The following is a 17,296-nucleotide window of genomic DNA, read 5'->3' as shown; positions in this document are numbered from 1 at the left end:
ATTGTGCTACACAAGGAATCACAATATTGGAAATAAGAGTATGCCGCAATGGGAAATTGTACTGCCCGCTGGCTGTTCCTAACGCCAGTCTACTCATCAAACACGCAACACATCCTTCTACTTCACCATCTCATTTCGCTGGAGTTCAAACAGCTTCTGACACTCAAAATGAAGGAAGTTATACGCTTCGATATGGGTGAGAGGGAGTGGAAGCGCAACGAGTTCGCACAGCTTGATAGCAAGACCAGCGTCGAACTTCGCTCTGATCAGTTTAATAGTGAGGTGCGTGACAGTTTCCACCAGTTCCCCCATAAATATTCCATTGTAGGGAAGAGGATCAATCAGCGTGTTGATCTGCTTGGTATGATGGAGATAGGCATTGATATTATCGAGCAAAGGAATCATCACACTGACGATGAATGTGATTTGCTCTGACATCAAGATCAACGAAGTATCCATCTGAACTTTATCGATCAAAAGCGAAATCTGAAATGAAGTCGATTGAAAACACCGACATAATGGTATACACATCGCAGCAATCGAAAGCGGATTTGAGGATCGACGTCCATGCAGCTATTCAAAATCTCTATAAACCGCATGATCAGGTGCGAACAAATCGGGCCTGGAGCACACAGAATGATTTCCTCCATCTCCCAAATCCAAAACGGATTCGCCGGTTCCAACGTTTCCTTGTTAAAAATCTGCTGGATTTGCGTCTCATTCAACGACCACGCGAAGTACGAAAACTACATCACAGACCTCCATTTCCACTACGATTCGCTTGGTGTTCAGCGGAACGTTCGTCACCATCCAATGCTTCATCAGCATCTTATTCAGTTGGCTGTTACACAGCAGGATGCTCACGATATCCCCAAACCTACAGAACAGCCGAATCATCTCTGTGAATTCTTCCGACGAAATCTACGATCGAGCTTCGCTCTCAAGCCTACACGAATCTCTCTCCCCATGAATTCTTCGCACCAATTCGAGCATCGCCGGTGGATCTGCTGCAGCAAACTCGGACTGACCAGCTTCGCCGCCACGAAGTTGTGGACGGTGCGGCAATTAATCGCCGATTTCATCAGGAACTGCGTGATGGGTTCGAAGGAATCGGGAACGATGAGCTTTCGGAACTCAGAATCGAAATTCGCTTGGAAATAGCAGAGCATCAGCTGGATCTCCTGGAATAGTTCGTCGGACGCGAAGCGCAGCGCGCTCCAAAGAAACTCGCGGAAAGGAACGAAAGCCGCGTTGAACAAGAAAAGCAGCTTTTGTACATTGGTGTCTTTATAAACCTGAAAATGAGGCCACGGAAGAATGGAGCTACGGAGAAGTAGGTGAGGACGAGCTGAATCACGAGCGACTGGATCTCCTCATGGGCTTCTCGATGAAGAGGGAATTCGCTGGACGAACTGGGAACCAGCTCCTTGATCGGCAACAGCTAAAATCAAAACACTTTCTTCGATGCAAACGTAGGAATTGACCTCTTTCGAGGAAACCATGTTCTCTGCTCCCCAAATCAAAATGACTTTCAGGAGCGGCTCGATCTCGATCGGCGCTCGAAGCTCCGGAACGTACAGGAAAAACGTGATCGCGTCAACAAATCTACGGACAAAAAAGAATTATAGAACGCTACGTCAGTTTCTCAACGAAGGAAAGCATAAAGAAGTTCGAATTGGCCACGATCGTTTCCATTTGATTGAAGAGAAGCGGCGAGAACGAACTCGCCGCCGACTCCGTCTTGCAATGCTTGAAAATATCGAAGATCAGCTTCTTCACCAAGCAATGCGTGTACCAATTCGCGCCAAACAAATACTGCACAAGCACGACAGCGATATCCGAGACACGCAGCGAGTATTCCAAGATCCAATCCCCACCGACCATCGTACTATTCCTCACTCTTCAACTCCTCGCATACTTCGTTCTGAAATTGCCCAGCAATATGCACGTCAGTCCTTTTCGCAGAACGGGCAACGCGCGCGGCAATTCGTTGACTGGAGTGACCTGCATCGCAATCCTCTCCAATCGATACATTCAAGGTCTGGAGATAGAAGCGAAGGAAGATGGAGATGACGCGATAAGCCCATCGATTGTCGAACAGCGACAGGATGAAATTGAAAACCGAGCAGATACGAAGCTGCGTTTTCCAGCCTTCTTCGTATCCGAGCGAAATCATCGCGGTCACGAAGTTGTCGAAGAAGGCGTGAAACACTTCGGGCGGCACGTTCTGCAACTGTTCGTGGAGCAATTGGACCCATTCGCAAGCCACGCTCAGCACAAAATCGCCATTTCCTCGCAAGAGTCGGATGAACGCGACGAAAATGAATTCGAATTCTGGATTGATATCACACACAAAATTGGGAGGCATGGGACCCAGAATCGTGACGACGTCCTCCCACCGTGTTTGCAATGCTGGAATGAAGTTTGAGTTGTGAATGATCATTCTTCCGAAGTGATAAGCGCATTTGCGAAGCAGAGAAACGGTTTTGGGGTGAAGCACCGGATTGCACGCAGCGAGAAAGAGGACATACAGATAAGCCGTTTGGAGATTCACATTATCGTTCAATCCTTGGCTGTTGCCATTGGAAAGGAGATTGACTGTCTCGTTTGCGATGGATTCAGTGCTCTCTGACACTCCATACACCGCATCGAAAAGCGATATCAGCACGCCGAGTGCTTTGTGTTTCGCTTGAGCCAACATCATCGACATGTTCTCCGGGTACTTTGCGAAGTTCGAAAGAACATGCGAACATTCCAAAATGAGTTGGTCATGGGATAACGACAGTCTCATTCCGTCATCAAGCTCGAAAACATAGCAATTCACAGAATCGGGTTTGGGAACTGTGGTCATAGAGCAAGGAATTGGGTTCACGTGATCGCGCATCCATCCACCCAACGCACCAATCAATTTTAGCATCGCAGAGTGGAGCTCCGAGTTCGAAACACACGCCATGCAGTCGTTTATCGCCTTCACTAACGTTCTTCGATGGTGTGGCTCATCGAGAATCGACAAAACGCGCTCGCTTTCTACCACCAACAGCCGCGAAAGCGTGCGAACTCCATTCAATTGCACGGGAGTCACCTGTATCGCGAGGAGACCCGCATTGACGAGCGTCGCGAGCCATGTGTCTGTGAAATAGGGAGGGAAAGAGAACGAGAGGAGGATGTTCAGATAGCTCGCGGTGTCTTTGGAGTCGGAAGAGTGCTTTGCGAGGGTTAGAAGGGATTGAAGCACCGAGCAATACAACGTGTAGCCATTCTGGGCTAGAAAGAGCGATTCGGCGACTTGGGAAGTGCTTGAGAAGATTTGAAGTAAAGACAGCAGCGATTCTCGCTGCGTGGTTTCGAGAAGGAGCACGGTGCATCGAGCCAAGTAAATCTACAAGTGATTGAATCGGTGGAGGAAGACCGGAGTATAACGCACGAACAAGTCTTCGAGTTTCTTTGCACTGGCGTAAGAAAGCGCCATGTCGATCAAATGAACCAACGACACTGCTTTCGGACCGTCCACCAGTAAGATCTACACATCACAACACAAATCGGATCGCTACAATCAATCGATTGGACACTTCCTCAAACACGTAATACAGAAACAACGTCAGCGCCAGCGGCTTTCTGAAATAGGGAAGAATGTTCTCCAAATATCGATTCTCGAGCAGCAGATCGATGTACACCGGCATGATTCGATTGATCAGAAACGTCATCTGGCTGCACGGGAAATTCTGCAAACTCATCGCCACTTCCTTCAGCGCGTCATCGATAAACGCACCGATTTTGCTCTCGCATTTCATCTTGGGCACCTTCGGCTGTTTGTGCTGCTTCACAATCCGAAACACGCTGAGAATGCAGTTGGAGATTCGCAGCAATGTTTCCTCCGTAATCGTGTCCTTTTCGAATCGAACCGCAAGCGCACAGACCAAATTCAAAATCTGGGAATTCCACAATGTGAGCATGATCAGCTGCGATGGCTTCTCCACTACCAACTCATCGCCGACTTCGAAGACGGAAGTATCGCGTGTCAGCCATTGTGTTTCAAACCAAACCGAATTCCTCCCGCTCTGATCCTCTTTTCGAAGCGGATTCCCGCACTGCGCCGGGTTTTCTCTCGCTTCTTCCATTCGCTGAGCCAGTGGGAAGCGCTCCAACACGTAGTCCAGCAATCGAAGCAGAATCAGCAGCACCTGGTCCACCACGCTCCGCATCGCGGAATCTTCCAAGGGATTTGGCTGCTGCAAGAGGAGGAGCACGTTCAAGATTTTCCGAAGCAGGAAGCAAATGCGTCGGAGATCGGAAGAGTTGGTCTTCCAGAACTTTATGAACTGGCCGAGAAAGAGAATGACGGGCTGGACGTTGGAGGGCGTGATGAGGTTGGGCGTTTGGGGAGGGAGATTGAGGAGATCGTTGGATTTGATCGTTTGTTGGAGGCTGTTTAAGTGCTGGTAAGGTTTGAGAGTCTGTGTGAGAAGGTTGGTGGTGAGGAGAATAAGCGCGCTGACGTTTTTGGCGTTGATGAAGGAGCTCGAGAGGAATACTGTGTGAAAGCTGGCGAGGAGGAGAAGATGTCTGTAGGCGATCTGGGGCTGAAGATGCTGCGCGATTTCGCTGCCGAGTTTGAGAAGCTGGTTGCTCTGGACGGGATAAACGTAAGGATTCGGCGTGATGGCGACGCGGTGGGCCACGCCGTAGTTGAGGAGGAACATGAGCTGATTGAAGAGAAGGTTTGTGTCTCGCTCCAAGAAGGGTTTGTGTTCCGGACGGAGCAGCCATTTCCGCACCTTCGGGAAGAGCTTCCAGAAGGAGAAGCAGTAGTTCTGGAAGAAGGGGAGGAGGCGGTCCATTTTGTCTTCAGGGAATGTGAATAAAAGCGAGTTTTTGATGTCGCAGAGAAACTCGTCGTTCCTTTGCTTCTCGTCGTAGGCAGGCTCATTCGACCAAATTCCCGGGTATTTATCTTGACACAGGTAGATGAAGTTCACGCCTTCGTAGACAGCGGTAGGGATTGAAGAATACAGCTGAATGTCCCGCTTGAGACGATCTGCTTCCACGGGATCAAAGATTCTTACCGTTTCGGGTTCTAGAATCTTGCTGGTGTACAGACCGTAGGATTGCATCTTTTCTCGGACGTTCTCCACGAAATTTCTCCGCGTGATGTTATTGCACAGTTGAATGTAGGAAATTAACTTCATCATCACATTTGCTTTATGTGTAATGAACAGCGAGTCCACGAAGAACGTCTAAGGATTAGAAAAAGCATGAAGACGTATGGATAGGCAGTACTCTAGCAGGTAAACGAGATCTGGATCTGTTTGGGCAACTAACACATCTATGATGATTCCAAGTAGCAAGAATGATTTTCTATGTTTTTACAGGGCTTCTGAACTCTTACTCTCTATTATTGTACACTCTCTTGTCTCCCTCGATGTTCGTTGTCGATTTCAGAAGTTCCAGCAGTTTATTGTATATAACTTTTGCATTCCGCGGCTTTTTTAATTCTCCACCATTTTCCAACAGAAAGCTGACCAAGTTATCATTCTAGGCAATGAGCAGCCAAACAAAAATAAGAACATTAATCGCATGAATTCTCTGCTCAAACTGAGTTTCCTCTCCTTCTGCCTCAATTTCCATCAGTGAGATCAACAATAAGGTGACAAGTTCGATTCCAACAAACAACCAGATTATTATTATTAAAGGAAGTACTGTGCAACCACCTTCTTTTCCGAGGGAGGTCCGGCATACACCACACACTTCCTCTGATGGAAGTCAATCAACGCAGTATTCAGCGTCGTCGGCCGATAAATCGGTTCTACCTTATCCTCTCTGCCCTCACTCCCCTCCTCCACCCCTACACGTCACTCAACACCTTCATCGCGTCATCAAAGCATCGCGGCGTTTCCATCTGCTTATAGCGCGCCTCGCGATGAATCGAGCTTTCCCCGGGCGTGTCGTCCACAATCAGCACGCTATACATATTCGAATGGAAGTGCGGACGCCCCGGCAATGCCCCCACTCTCCCGATCTGCCCCTCAAATCACAGAATAACCGCGGTACCCGGTCGAACGGCGCGACTTCGACGTCGAGGAGCTGGCCGGATGAAAGATCGAGGAGCTGGTAGTTGTGTCCGACGCAGTGCGGAGAGGAGAGAATTCGGTTCCACGCGTCTTCGATCGAATTCGCGTCCAAAAGGTGGGTGAAGGACGCAGTTTCCACGATTCGCGAAGGATATGAAGCGAGCGATGAAGTTCCGCGCCAATCCGTCGAAGTCTACGTGGAAATGTGGAAACGTGGAAACCTCCCAAGCGAGTGTGGAGATAGTTCATGGTGAACGCGAGGTGGGAGTTGAAGCCGAAGGCGGCGGTGGGGAGCTGGCCGGAGTAGCACCATGAGCTGAAGTTGCTTACGACGATGCCGTCTGGGGGAGAGGAGAGAGGAATGGAGCATTACCACGGATGATGACTTGGTGGAGGAAGGACGTGCGGTTAAAGTCTATCAGGCTGCCGTCTTCGTTGTGGCAGATACCGACTGTTGATTAGAGAGGGGAAGCAGGAATACGCTCTTGGTCTTCGTTGAGGATGAGATCGGAGCAGGACTCGGTGGGGTGGAAGTGGAATTTCCCATCCACATAGTCACTGAACTCTTCGCTCAAGGTGGACATGAACACGTATTCAAATCCCACGCCCGCGCCATCAGCCTGGCCTCGGACTTCTTCCATATACTCCGGGAAACGTTCATTCTATGGAAATAGCGAGAAGAAGAAAAGGGAGAAACGTTCACTTTGTAAAGATGATCAAAAACCTGCTTTCCGCGTGGTGTATGATAGAAGGGGATCATTTTTTCGTTCAGATTTGTATCATCCTTAAATCGCGCCATTATTAAATCCTTTGTCATTTGACCGAACTAGATGAATAGAAATAAAAAGATAGAGTCCCACTTTATATCCAGCCTCGTAATGACTCGTCGCCTGTACATAAACCTCCCTAGGAATATTGATAGAAGCGTAGACTCTGCTTCGTGAGTCAAGAGAAATAAAAAGAAACCCAAATAGGAGTAAAGATCCGATTACCAGAAACATAAAAGAAAAAATATGAAACATTGTGTGTGAATAAGGAAAAGAGTAGAATTGGCTTCTTCGGTGACTCGTTTTGTTGAGACACTCACTGGGATGGTCCACCAAGTCTGAAGCAACATCGTATTCATGCATGGCTGGATATTGCCAACCGACTATCACTTTCGTTTTTCGGAGTAAATAGCAATTCACATTTTTTTTAGCGAAGAAGCAAAGTGTCATATGGAAAAGCGTCCCCACCCAAAAGATGTTTCTAGTGCCCAGCCTGTTGAAGTCGTCGTAAAGAAAGACAATACCAAGTACATTACCGAGTTAGACGAGACGAAAACACGTGTTGTTGATCGCTATCGAATAGGAAAACAAATGGGGAAGGTTCTGGATATTGATTGGGTCTGACCGCGTAGGGCGGATTTGCTACTGTGTATGAACTGACAAGTGTTCAAAGCGGAAAGAGGTATGCTGGCAAGATAGTTGATAAATCGGGTTTATCAAGCCCCAATAAGTTAGAAAAGGCAAGTTTGGGGATCTTGGACTTATGGGTAGTTTAAAAGCGAGATTAAGATTCACCAGTCATTAAACCACAAACACATTTGCCGCATGTACAAGCACTTTGAAGATAATCGTTATCACTACCTTATTTTAGAGTTATGTTCTCACGACGTATTTGCGCATATATAGAAAATTGATATTTTGTAGACATTGGGCCACCTGATCAAAAACCGCAAATACTTGACCGAGCCCGAGGTTCAATATTTCCTGCTCCAGATCATCGACGCTGTAAAATACCTGCACAACCGCCGTATCATCCATCGAGACCTGAAGCTGGGCAACGTCTTCCTGGATGACAATCTGGACGTGAAAGTGGGCGATTTCGGTCTAGCCACGGAGCTCAGCGAGCCGAACGAGCGCAAGAAGACGATGTGCGGGACGCCGAACTACATCGCTCCGGAGATCTTGGAATCGGAGGGGAAGCGCGCGTACTCCTACGAAGTGGACATCTGGGCGATCGGCGTCATCACCTACACGCTCCTCATCGGCAAGGCGCCGTACGACGGCGGCAGCCGGAAGAGCACCTACGAGAACATTCGTCAGAACGACTTCAGCTTCCCCATCAAGGACCGGTTCGTGAGCCATCAAGCGCGCATGTTCATCCGCTCCATTCTCACCACCGACCCTGCGTCGCGCTTGTCGCTCGACCAGATGCTCCAGCACCCCTTCTTCACCGATTCGCCCATCAGTCCGCCCAAATCGCTCCCTCCCTACATCCTCTACCAGCCCTACCTCCTCACCTCGCGCCCCGCCACCGAGCCCACGCCCGTCCTCCAGCGCGTCCACCGCTCCACGTCCTCCAGCGACTCCGCGGCCGACCCATCCAGCAGTCCGCAGCCCGTTGCTTGCCTCACCTCCAGCCGACCCCGCCAGCAAACGCGTCCGCATGACGGACCTCGCGAAGCCGCTGCCGCTCGCGGAAGGGAAGCCGCACTCGCGTGTGGCGACGCTGCACGCGCAGGGCGAGCCGGGCGTGAACTACAACTTCGACTACGACGGGAACGGGAAGAACAACATCAACCGGTTCTCGCTGACGGCGCACCAGGCGCGCGGAATGGACGACCGGCTGGATCTGGCCAACCAGACCTTCCTCGAAGCGCACGGGCTCACCGCCAAGGAGACCTTCGAGGGGCTGCCCGAGGGCACGGTGCCGTCGATCACGGTGAAACGATCGCGGTATCAGGACGTTCCTGGGACGCCGATGCTGATCGGACACGCGGCGAATCTGCACACGGCGATGCATCATCCGCTGCTGAGTGGGAGTGAAGGTGAGGGTTTGATGGGTAGTGAAGAACGCGGACGCGATCAGCACGACGCGCACAGCGGTGCGTTTTGTGGGTTTGGAGTGATGAATAGAACTGGATCGTGGACGAGTACGATTTCACGCGCAAGTACGGAATCGCGTATATGTTCAGCAACGGCCTCATCGGCGTGCTCTTCAACGATAAAACATCGGTTTCCACGTTTCCACGTTCTGATGGATAGATCGTGGTGAGTTCGAACGGACTGTACTACGAGTATCACCCTCGCATCTCCATCAAGGAGTGGAATCGCTCGCAGCAGTTTCCTCCGCTTTACAAGGGGTCGATCGACGACTTCCCCGCGGAGATCTCCAAGAAAATCACGCTGGTGAAGTATTTCCGCACCACGTTCCACGAGCGTGCGAACAACCGCGAGATCTCGAAGGAGGAGGTGAGCGAGGGGTCGGGAAATGAGGAGTAGCTGGAGGACATCGCAAAAGGCGGGCCGGCGAAGAATTTGCCGTTCGTAATCAAATGGCTCATCAAAGAGGAGGCGTCGATCATCATGCTGAGCACGGGAGCGATCCAGGTGCGGTATGAGGGAGGAACGATTCTGAATCTGGAGTGTCCGTTTGATGATGTTACGTACTTGGACAAGTTTGGGATGATTACGGCGGTGCCGTTGGCGAAGGCTGTGGGGTTGGGGAGAGATGATCTGAAACGACGTCTTGACTATGTCACAAATAATATTACCGATATTGTGACTACGCTAAGTCGAAATCACTAATTTTGTTTGTTCCAACTATCTTTTTTGTGGGTGCAGTATGTCGTCCTATTGGAAGTCGTTGCCGCGTGCGTATTGCAAATACTGCAACTTTTGGTATGTTGACAACAAGATTGTACTGGAACGGTTCATTCGCTTATTCATAGAATCGCGAAAAGCATGAAAATTCCGATCAGCACAAAAAGAACGTAGATCGCTATCTCTCCAAGCAGAAGGTTACACGAGAAAGAGAAGTTTCGAGACAGAAGGAAGTGGAGCGTGCTATTCAAAAAGCAGAAAGAGTGGGTGTGAGCGTGTTTGTTTAGGAGTAGGAAGCAAAAGAGCAATCTACATATGGTGCTCCTTCAAGAAGTCAGTTTTCTAAAAAGGCCATGTATAATTTCTACGAAAGCACACCGATTAAGATAGATTATGCCACTGTTCCTACCGCTGAAGAATGGCGAGCCACTCTTCGATACCAGGAGTTGTTGAAGAATGCTTCCCTGGCTCCCCCTCCTCCTTCGGATCCTTCCTCTTCTGATGTTTCTACTACTGCTTCGAATGTTCCTCCTCCCCCTCCTCCTCCTCCTTTTCTTTCCTCCTCCAGTACATTCATTTAAATAAGAAATAAAATGCAGTGCCATCAGATGACTACATCCCTCCTCCCCCTCCCAGTCGATATGGAGAAGGCAGTTCCTACATCGACCCTGTGATCCTCATGCGCAACCGCCAGCAGCAAGCCTCCCAGAGCGAGAGCGCGTCCACGAATCAGCCATCCGCCGACGCATTGAATCAAAAATCAGAGCCAAATGAGGAGCCAAATGAGAAGCCAAAAGAAGAACCAAAAGAAGAACCAAATGAGGAACCAAAAGAAGAACCGATTCATTACAACTTTAACTATGAAGCGAATCTCACCGAAGAAGACCTTGTAGTTGTCCTGCAAACACTTGATGCCTAGTTTGGAAGCTGGAAAACGGTGTCGGTGAACACGCTGACCGAAGAAGATCTGCAAGAACGCGCCGATCAGTACGAAAAGGCCGTGATGCGATCGAGCAAAGACGCGAAGAAGAACAAAAACGCAAAGAAATCGACGGAGCAAGCCAAAGCAACAGGTGCTGGCAATTCAAATCAGCGCCAATTCAATGATGGCGATGGCGATGAAGACGAAGACGAGCAGGACGCGTTCGATACGTTCAACCCATTCGGAGGCAGCTACAAGTAACTTCCTTCATGTCGAATCAGCTGTAGAGGCGTCGACTTGTCTAGGAGTGAACCGATGTACATTCCCCAGAGGAAATCTGCAGTCGCGCGCACAGAACCGAGCAGCCAGCAAACAGAAGCATCTCAAGAGAAGGAGAAGAAGGAGACGGAGGAGGGTCCAAAGCAATTTATCTCGACACCGCTTTCCATGAGCTTTTCGCTCCAGCCAACACAAAAAACGAATGGAAACACATCAGGAAACGCTCTGGGGAAGGCTGCTGAGAAACCAAAGGCAAGTTCGCTGTCGCTATTTTTTTCGTAACCAGTTATTATTCCACTCTATCGTGTATTTGTTGGAAAAGCGTTGTATGACGGTTTGCAGTAGTTAGGGATGAAAATGTCCTAAATGATGTATAGAATTGGGCCAAAAGCCTTCATTTCTGGACCATTCACCACAAATAATTTATTTGATCATCTCAGGATAAAATGATTGTGTACTTTGATCAATTCGGTTGCTGCGAGCTCGTTTCTGACTCTTTCCCTCACACCGAGACTGACCTTCTGTATTTGTTTTCGCGAAGATTTTAATTTGATAGGTACTCTGTGGAGGCTAAGATGGTCCCCAAGGAAGATGCTGAGGACCCCGAGACTGAGCAGATTCTCGATGTTGTTCAGAATCACAAGTATGGTGTTGTTCGAGTGTTTAATCTAGTCTGATGCAGTTCGCCAACGAGACTGCTTTGGATAAGAAGACCTTCACTGCCATGATCAAGAAGTACGTGAAGCAGGTGCGCATGTACCTGAAGGAGAACAAGCCCGAGAGAGAGGAGGCTTTCGTCAACGAGATGAACGAGTTCATCAAGAAGATCCTGAAGGACTTCAAGGATTACGACTACTACCACGGAACTGTCGATTACGACGCCATGGAGGAGAAGGTGAACGAGATGAAGGCCAAGGCTGAGGCTGCTGGAAAGGACGCCTCTTCCCTTTCTCACCTTCAGGAGATGATTGTGATTTGCGAATACGTGGACGGAGTGAAGCCCACTTTCCACTTCTTCAAGGATGGTATGTATGAGGAGATGTATTAAATACTTTCGAGAAAGTTTATCTGTTTGAGTTACACACATTATTCTTCTATGTTTTCCTCACTCAGGTGTTTTGGCGGCGCGCTTCGTCTTGTTTCGAGACCGTGTATTCCCTTTTCCTCACGTTTCTTCTCGTAACGTCTCAGGAGGATTCATTCTCCATAGAGCCTTTCCTGGAAGTGCCATGGAGTACAACAAGCTGGTGGACGAAGAGCTGACCACGATTGAAAGCGCCCTGGATGAAGTAGCCGATGATGTTGATAACTTGGACTATAGCATTGCTGTAAGTGATGTCCTGTGAGTAATATCAGAATAGAGCGGTGTTTTGTCTATCAATATGGGGTCGAAGGGTTCTTATGTGATCAACAAGCAATCTCCGAATATGCAGATTTGGTGGTCTTCTCCCATTAGGTAAGGTGCTTGGGTCGGATGGCATAGTAGTGGTCCCAAGCGATTTGAGTACGATTTGAACTCGAAAAAGTGGTATGAAGTTGGCGAGATGGACGGGGTGAAGAATTCTCGCAAAGTCAACGAGGACATCAACAGTCTGCTGGCAAAAGAGTTGAAGAATCTTCTTGGCGTTGACCTGAAGTTTTAGACTTGTTTGTTGAATTCTCACGATGGCGAAGAATTTCCTTTTAAATCGAATCTCAGCGTAAATAGAGCGTGTTTTTGGAAATCAAAAATATTCTGTTTATAATCCTTTTCAAGTGTGTGTATCAAAATGCCGCAGGACGTGCAGCTAGAGAGCTTTGAAAATATGTTAAAACCCACGAGAAAGCATAGAGGAGTATTGCTTCTGTTGTACTTTGCCGTTGTCGTCGTTCAGGGCTTCACTAGTTATCAGTTGTACAACACTGTTCTTTCCTATACAGTATCAACATGCTTGGTTGGAATTACGTATAGAGTCTCAATAACATGAGTTCTTCTATGCTTGTCAGTAAGTTTTTGATTTCGAACTCAATGATAGCATGTATGAAAGTAGTAATGGGATGTCGGTTAATCAATCTGTGTCTGAGCATTGTTGGTATTTTCCACATGCGCGTATTTGAGTCTGCAGAGAGATAAACGGTAGATGACTCCCTGGACCCTTGCTTCGACTTGTACCTTTCTGGCCAATCTCATCGCGATTCCTACTCGTCTCTATCTCATGTATGTGACTTATTCCGGCATTACGGGTACTCTTTCTTTCTTGCATCACATAACGAAAGACTGCCTGCTAGCCTTCTGGAAATCGATGTACGAAGTGTCGTTGAATGTAGTTTCTATCACCATGTGCTTTGCGTTTGCCTATCAGTCAGTGTGTAGGAGGAGGCCGTTCGTTTGGTTGACAGGTAGATGTGCATTCGAGCAGAAAGGTGACTCTCGATGTCGAGGACCCTCAGAAGAAGTTTATCGAGAATGTTCTGAAGGGATTGCTCAGTATTCTTCCTGGCATTGGCTTTTTCAGCAAATACCTGGAGAAGGTCGCAAAACTCGAATCGCGTGTTTGTTGTAACAAAGAGCGGTTGCATAAGGGTCGCCGTACAGATTCAGTTCCAATTCCCGGACTCAATCCTTAAGCCTCGTTCTTGGAACGACGAAGTCTCTGAATAGAAGATCTCACTGTAAGGGCAGTGGGGGTAGAGATGGACCAAGCACCTCCAGCAACGACCTTCTTGCACTTCTTGCATTCCCAAATACCGACGCAAGTTCTCTTGACGGTGTTCTTTCCGCAGAAGGCGCAAGTGTAGCTATGCCATCACAAACGAATCAACACCAAGTTACGTTCCATGCTGACTAATCTCGATCTTCTTCACGATCTTACGCAGCGAAGATCCGTATCTTGTTCCATACTTTCCACAAATACCAACTTTCTTAGTTCTTTTACCCTACAAGACAAGTTAGACACAGGAGCCCAAAAATAGACTTTTGATCAGTGCAATGACCGAATCAACGCATTCTGACACCCTACCATTGCAGACTTTAATTGAACAAGTGTAACCCTTAAACAACTTGGGAATCAGAAATAGACCCCCTTGATCGCATCGATTAATTCAACGTTATATAGATGATTGACCCCCATGGTATATGAAACTGTACAGGTACCAATAAATAGTGTTATGATGATTATGATTACTACTGAACGCGCGCTATTCACTTATTGTGGTTTGTTTCAAATATCCTTTCAATAGATATTATTTGTAGAAATGGTAGGTGTTCGGATCATGAGAAGTCCGTTGTTGCAATTTCCGGCTTAAAGACGTGTTGTTCACCAAGTTCTAGGTGCATGTTCCCAAGACCGAGAAGACTTATTGCAAGAAGTGCAATAAGCACACTGAGCACAAAGTTACTCAGTACAAGGCTGGAAAGGCTTCTCTGAGACCTCAGGGTAAGGAGTGAAGTATGCTGTCTTATTTTTAGGCAAGCGTCGATACGATATGAAGCAGAAGGGTTATGGTGGTCAGACCAAGCCTATCTTCCACAAGAAGGTCGATTTTGTGCAGAGCTAGTTTATTCGTAGGCTAAGCAGACCAAGAAGCTGGTGCTCCGTCTGGAGTGCAAGGAGTGCAAGATGAGAGCTCAGAGACCTCTTAAGAGATGCAAGACCCTTGAGATTGGTGAGAAGAAGAACAAGGATGCCCAGACCTATTAAGCAGTTCTTTGCGTTTCCTATGAATAAATCTCTTGAAAGATTTGTGTGTTTGTGTCAAATAGAAGGAGAAGTATTTTTGACAAGGTATATTATCATTTTGCTTTCCATGCTTCCGATGCTTGCACGTCCTTCAATACTCCGTCTCTTCTCCACAGCGCCCCAGTATCGTCTCTTTGAGATTTATCGCTTTAATCCCGCAAGAGATATCAAGCCTCACATGGAGCGCTATGCAGTCGATCTGTCTCAGTAAGGGGTGTTCTCGTAGTCTTAAGATTGTGTAGGTGCGGAGGCATGGTACTCGACGCCCTGTTTCACATAAAGGATACGATCGATCCCACATTCACCTTTCGCAGATCTTGTAGAGAGGGCATTTGTGGATCGTGCTCGATGAATATCAATGGAGAAAATGGCCTTGCGTGTTTGACTCGGATTGGAAAGGGTTCCAAGTAAGCAAAGGGGCACACAAGGACATTTCCTTTGTAGGACGATCACCATTCGCCCACTTCCTCACATGTTTGTCATCAAGGACCTCGTGATTGACCAGACAAACAGCTATGAACAATACAATTCGATTAAGCCCTGGCTGCAGAAGAAGCAGAAGAATGAGCCCACTGATGATTTATATCTCACCGAGAACCTTCAGTCTCCGCAGGATCGTGCCAAGTTGGACGGTTTGTATGAGTGTATTCTGTGTAACTGCTGTTCCACATCGTGCCCTTCCTATTGGTGGAATCCCGACAAATACTTGGGACCGATGGGTAGATTCTGTTCGCATCGAATATAACACTCTTTAGTTTTGCAACAAGCCTATCGTTGGATTGTGGATTCGCGAGACGAAATGACAGAAGAGCGACTTCGTGACTTGGACGATGTGTACAAGCTGTATCGTTGCCACGCCATCATGAACTGCACTCACTCCTGTCCAAAGAACCTCAATCCAGGTCGGTCCATCGCCCACATCAAGCAGCTTCTACACCATCGCCACTTCTCTCTTGTTTCCAACAAACACTCGTAACGATCAAAACTATATCCCTCATTGCCCTTCGGCACGATGAGTTTTTTCAACTTCAAATCGGGGCAGCAATCGATCACCGACTCGCCTGCGGCGTTCTTCACCCTAAAATCGATCGACGTATTTCCTTCCTTCTGCAGTTTCGCGTAATATAGCAGCGCTTCGTTGTTTCCATCCTGCGCGGCGATGTGTGTGGGATAGTTCCCAGCGTTATCCGGCATCATCGTCGCTCCGAGCTTCAGCAGAAGCCCAATTCCTTCAATCCAATTGACCTTTGTAGCGAAGTGCAGCGCAGTGAATCCGTCCTCGTTCTGCTCCTGCAAGTTCGCACCGCTCGCACAGAGAGAACGCACCACCTCCTCCGATTTGGACATCACGCCATAGAAGAGAGGCTTATTGCGATTCTAAAAAATAAAACAATCCAAGCCGAGTCCCTCACAATGCCGATATCAGCGTTCACATCAAATCCATTATTAATGTATTGGCGCACTTTCTCCAAATTCCCTGCCATAAGATAGTCCTTCCATTCTCTACACGTCATCTTGCCCTTTCACAACGCACGCAAGCTGATGGCGCAAAGCTTCCTGCTCTTGCAGCTGCTTTTGATGCTCCTGCTCCGCTCGTTCCTGCTCGATTCGTAAGCTGCGAGCGAGGAGGATCGAAACGACATTGTCGATTTCTTCTTTGGAGGTGTTGAGCGTTCTGTTGGTGATCCAAATACGAGAAAACGACTTTACGGTACTAATGATTTGAAGCATGTTGACAATTCCCACTAAACAGGCGGAGTTACTGACAACTATTCATAACGATGGGATGACAAACTCACTTTTCACACGATCACAAGATAGTTCTTTATCATTCACAAAACAATGATCCGTGACACCCAACATATCTACGCATTCTAACGACTCAAAGGTATTGCGGACGTCATTCTCCACATAGTAGCCCTGCAGAATCAAGATATATCGAAATGAGACACCTCTCCATGTCGAAGGAAGATCAGAACGAGAGAATCTGCAGCAGTTGGGTTGGAAGGATCGTAGATCAACATGTTTGGTTGTACATAGATACGTTTCACACACTTTTTGATTGCCTCGAGAAACTGGAAATAGGATTTCTCCTTCATTACCTTCTTCAGCATAGCGATTGTATGGCACTTTTCTAAGCCACGATTTCTGATGAGTTAAAGATGTTCAAACCATACATATAAGAATAGATCTGAGTCTTCAGTGGCTCGTCAATAAAGGACAATAAGTATTCTTCATGCCTAGAATGGTCTTCCTTGTTCCCTTCCTCCAGTTTCTTTGTAACTTCGTCTTCCTTCTTCTTGGTTGCCTTTATAAATGCAGAGTTCAACGATCGGTAGGTCTTTCTGCATCTGATCTTTCCACTTTTGATCTTACGATGGTAATACTTCATTTTGTTGATATGTGTCTAGATACTTATTAATTTCCACAGAAGTAGAGCGCTTGCTGAACATAGAAAGCTATTATTATTAGATAATACATTTAGCCAAAATTCGATTATTATCTAAAACCGTATAATCACTATTATTGGATTTGATCCTATTCGATGTTGGAAAATGAGGGAATACAATTTCTGTTTTTAATTTTACTTGCAAAGTTCACAAGATATGATTATGAGTTGAAAAACAGAGAATGCACAATTAGTGCAATTCCCAAAATTCCAGAATTATTATATTACAATATCAAACATTCCTAGGAAGAGAGATGCTTGAAGGAAATATA

At 47.4% G+C, this 17,296-nt stretch overlaps 10 protein-coding genes; 7 read left to right on the top strand and 3 right to left on the bottom strand.

Moving 5' to 3' along the window:
- Positions 1–5,678: 5,678 nt before the first annotated feature.
- GSBLH_T00003266001 (uncharacterized protein) lies at positions 5,679–6,317 on the bottom strand (the record flags this gene model as incomplete). XM_013041972.1 has 3 exons in its annotated part: positions 5,679–5,817; positions 5,847–6,016; positions 6,049–6,317. The coding sequence occupies 2 exons, from the start codon at positions 6,315–6,317 to the stop codon at positions 5,953–5,955; spliced, it is 333 nt and encodes a 110-aa protein (XP_012897426.1). The 3' UTR covers positions 5,679–5,817; positions 5,847–5,952.
- Positions 6,318–7,285: 968 nt separating this feature from the next.
- GSBLH_T00003265001 (uncharacterized protein) lies at positions 7,286–7,640 on the top strand (the record flags this gene model as incomplete). The annotated part of the gene is made up of 3 exons (XM_013041971.1): positions 7,286–7,435; positions 7,468–7,579; positions 7,615–7,640. The coding sequence occupies 3 exons, from the start codon at positions 7,286–7,288 to the stop codon at positions 7,638–7,640; spliced, it is 288 nt and encodes a 95-aa protein (XP_012897425.1).
- Positions 7,641–7,660: 20 nt separating this feature from the next.
- Positions 7,661–9,640, top strand: GSBLH_T00003264001 (uncharacterized protein; the record flags this gene model as incomplete). Its single annotated transcript, XM_013041970.1, has 7 exons — positions 7,661–7,723; positions 7,760–8,764; positions 8,796–8,868; positions 8,900–8,937; positions 8,969–9,067; positions 9,098–9,304; positions 9,335–9,640. 7 exons carry the CDS (start codon positions 7,661–7,663, stop codon positions 9,638–9,640), a joined length of 1,791 nt encoding a protein of 596 aa, XP_012897424.1.
- Positions 9,641–11,278: 1,638 nt separating this feature from the next.
- Positions 11,279–11,921, top strand: GSBLH_T00003263001 (uncharacterized protein). XM_013041969.1 has 3 exons: positions 11,279–11,379; positions 11,413–11,499; positions 11,529–11,921. Exons 1-3 carry the CDS (start codon positions 11,303–11,305, stop codon positions 11,902–11,904), a joined length of 540 nt encoding a protein of 179 aa, XP_012897423.1. The 5' UTR covers positions 11,279–11,302; the 3' UTR covers positions 11,905–11,921.
- Positions 11,922–12,085: 164 nt separating this feature from the next.
- Positions 12,086–12,499, top strand: GSBLH_T00003262001 (Frataxin; the record flags this gene model as incomplete). Its single annotated transcript, XM_013041968.1, has 3 exons — positions 12,086–12,184; positions 12,218–12,312; positions 12,343–12,499. The coding sequence occupies 3 exons, from the start codon at positions 12,086–12,088 to the stop codon at positions 12,497–12,499; spliced, it is 351 nt and encodes a 116-aa protein (XP_012897422.1).
- A 101-nt stretch (positions 12,500–12,600) lies between these two features.
- On the top strand, positions 12,601–13,399 carry GSBLH_T00003261001 (uncharacterized protein; the record flags this gene model as incomplete). XM_013041967.1 has 6 exons in its annotated part: positions 12,601–12,775; positions 12,808–12,841; positions 12,872–12,945; positions 12,977–13,079; positions 13,113–13,205; positions 13,240–13,399. The coding sequence occupies exons 3-6, from the start codon at positions 12,873–12,875 to the stop codon at positions 13,397–13,399; spliced, it is 429 nt and encodes a 142-aa protein (XP_012897421.1). The 5' UTR covers positions 12,601–12,775; positions 12,808–12,841; position 12,872.
- Positions 13,400–13,409: 10 nt separating this feature from the next.
- On the bottom strand, positions 13,410–13,929 carry GSBLH_T00003260001 (Ribosomal protein L37ae; the record flags this gene model as incomplete). XM_013041966.1 has 4 exons in its annotated part: positions 13,410–13,634; positions 13,669–13,772; positions 13,856–13,886; positions 13,916–13,929. The coding sequence occupies 4 exons, from the start codon at positions 13,927–13,929 to the stop codon at positions 13,460–13,462; spliced, it is 324 nt and encodes a 107-aa protein (XP_012897420.1). The 3' UTR covers positions 13,410–13,459.
- A 141-nt stretch (positions 13,930–14,070) lies between these two features.
- Positions 14,071–14,578, top strand: GSBLH_T00003259001 (uncharacterized protein). XM_013041965.1 has 4 exons: positions 14,071–14,135; positions 14,167–14,272; positions 14,305–14,372; positions 14,405–14,578. Exons 1-4 carry the CDS (start codon positions 14,109–14,111, stop codon positions 14,534–14,536), a joined length of 333 nt encoding a protein of 110 aa, XP_012897419.1. The 5' UTR covers positions 14,071–14,108; the 3' UTR covers positions 14,537–14,578.
- A 73-nt stretch (positions 14,579–14,651) lies between these two features.
- Positions 14,652–15,551, top strand: GSBLH_T00003258001 (uncharacterized protein; the record flags this gene model as incomplete). Its single annotated transcript, XM_013041964.1, has 4 exons — positions 14,652–14,782; positions 14,818–14,982; positions 15,020–15,294; positions 15,331–15,551. The coding sequence occupies 4 exons, from the start codon at positions 14,652–14,654 to the stop codon at positions 15,549–15,551; spliced, it is 792 nt and encodes a 263-aa protein (XP_012897418.1).
- Positions 15,552–15,569: 18 nt separating this feature from the next.
- Positions 15,570–17,028, bottom strand: GSBLH_T00003257001 (uncharacterized protein; the record flags this gene model as incomplete). Its single annotated transcript, XM_013041963.1, has 9 exons — positions 15,570–15,636; positions 15,669–15,952; positions 15,988–16,078; positions 16,110–16,250; positions 16,281–16,344; positions 16,375–16,495; positions 16,528–16,723; positions 16,753–16,920; positions 16,952–17,028. The coding sequence occupies 9 exons, from the start codon at positions 17,026–17,028 to the stop codon at positions 15,570–15,572; spliced, it is 1,209 nt and encodes a 402-aa protein (XP_012897417.1).
- Positions 17,029–17,296: the final 268 nt, after the last annotated feature.

This window comes from Blastocystis hominis (assembly GCF_000151665.1).
Source record: "Blastocystis hominis, Singapore isolate B (sub-type 7) whole genome shotgun sequence assembly, scaffold_3".
Taxonomy (NCBI): Eukaryota; class Bigyra; order Opalinata; family Blastocystidae; genus Blastocystis; species Blastocystis hominis.
This window is presented reverse-complemented; position numbering and strand designations above follow the sequence as displayed.

Bases quoted from the DNA above. Each gene is read 5' to 3' on its own strand.
- GSBLH_T00003263001 (XM_013041969.1), top strand. From the start codon at position 11,303: ATGATTGTGTACTTTGATCAATTCGGTTGCTGCGAGCTCGTTTCTGAC. The intron at 11,380-11,412 runs GTATTTGTTTTC...TTAATTTGATAG, and splicing joins CACACCGAGACTGACCTTCT to GTACTCTGTGGAGGCTAAGA. The intron at 11,500-11,528 runs GTATGGTGTTGT...TGTTTAATCTAG, and splicing joins GATGTTGTTCAGAATCACAA to TCTGATGCAGTTCGCCAACG.
- GSBLH_T00003259001 (XM_013041965.1), top strand. From the start codon at position 14,109: ATGAGAAGTCCGTTGTTGCAATTTCCG. The intron at 14,136-14,166 runs GCTTAAAGACGT...ACCAAGTTCTAG, and splicing joins GTCCGTTGTTGCAATTTCCG to GTGCATGTTCCCAAGACCGA. The intron at 14,273-14,304 runs GTAAGGAGTGAA...TCTTATTTTTAG, and splicing joins GGCTTCTCTGAGACCTCAGG to GCAAGCGTCGATACGATATG.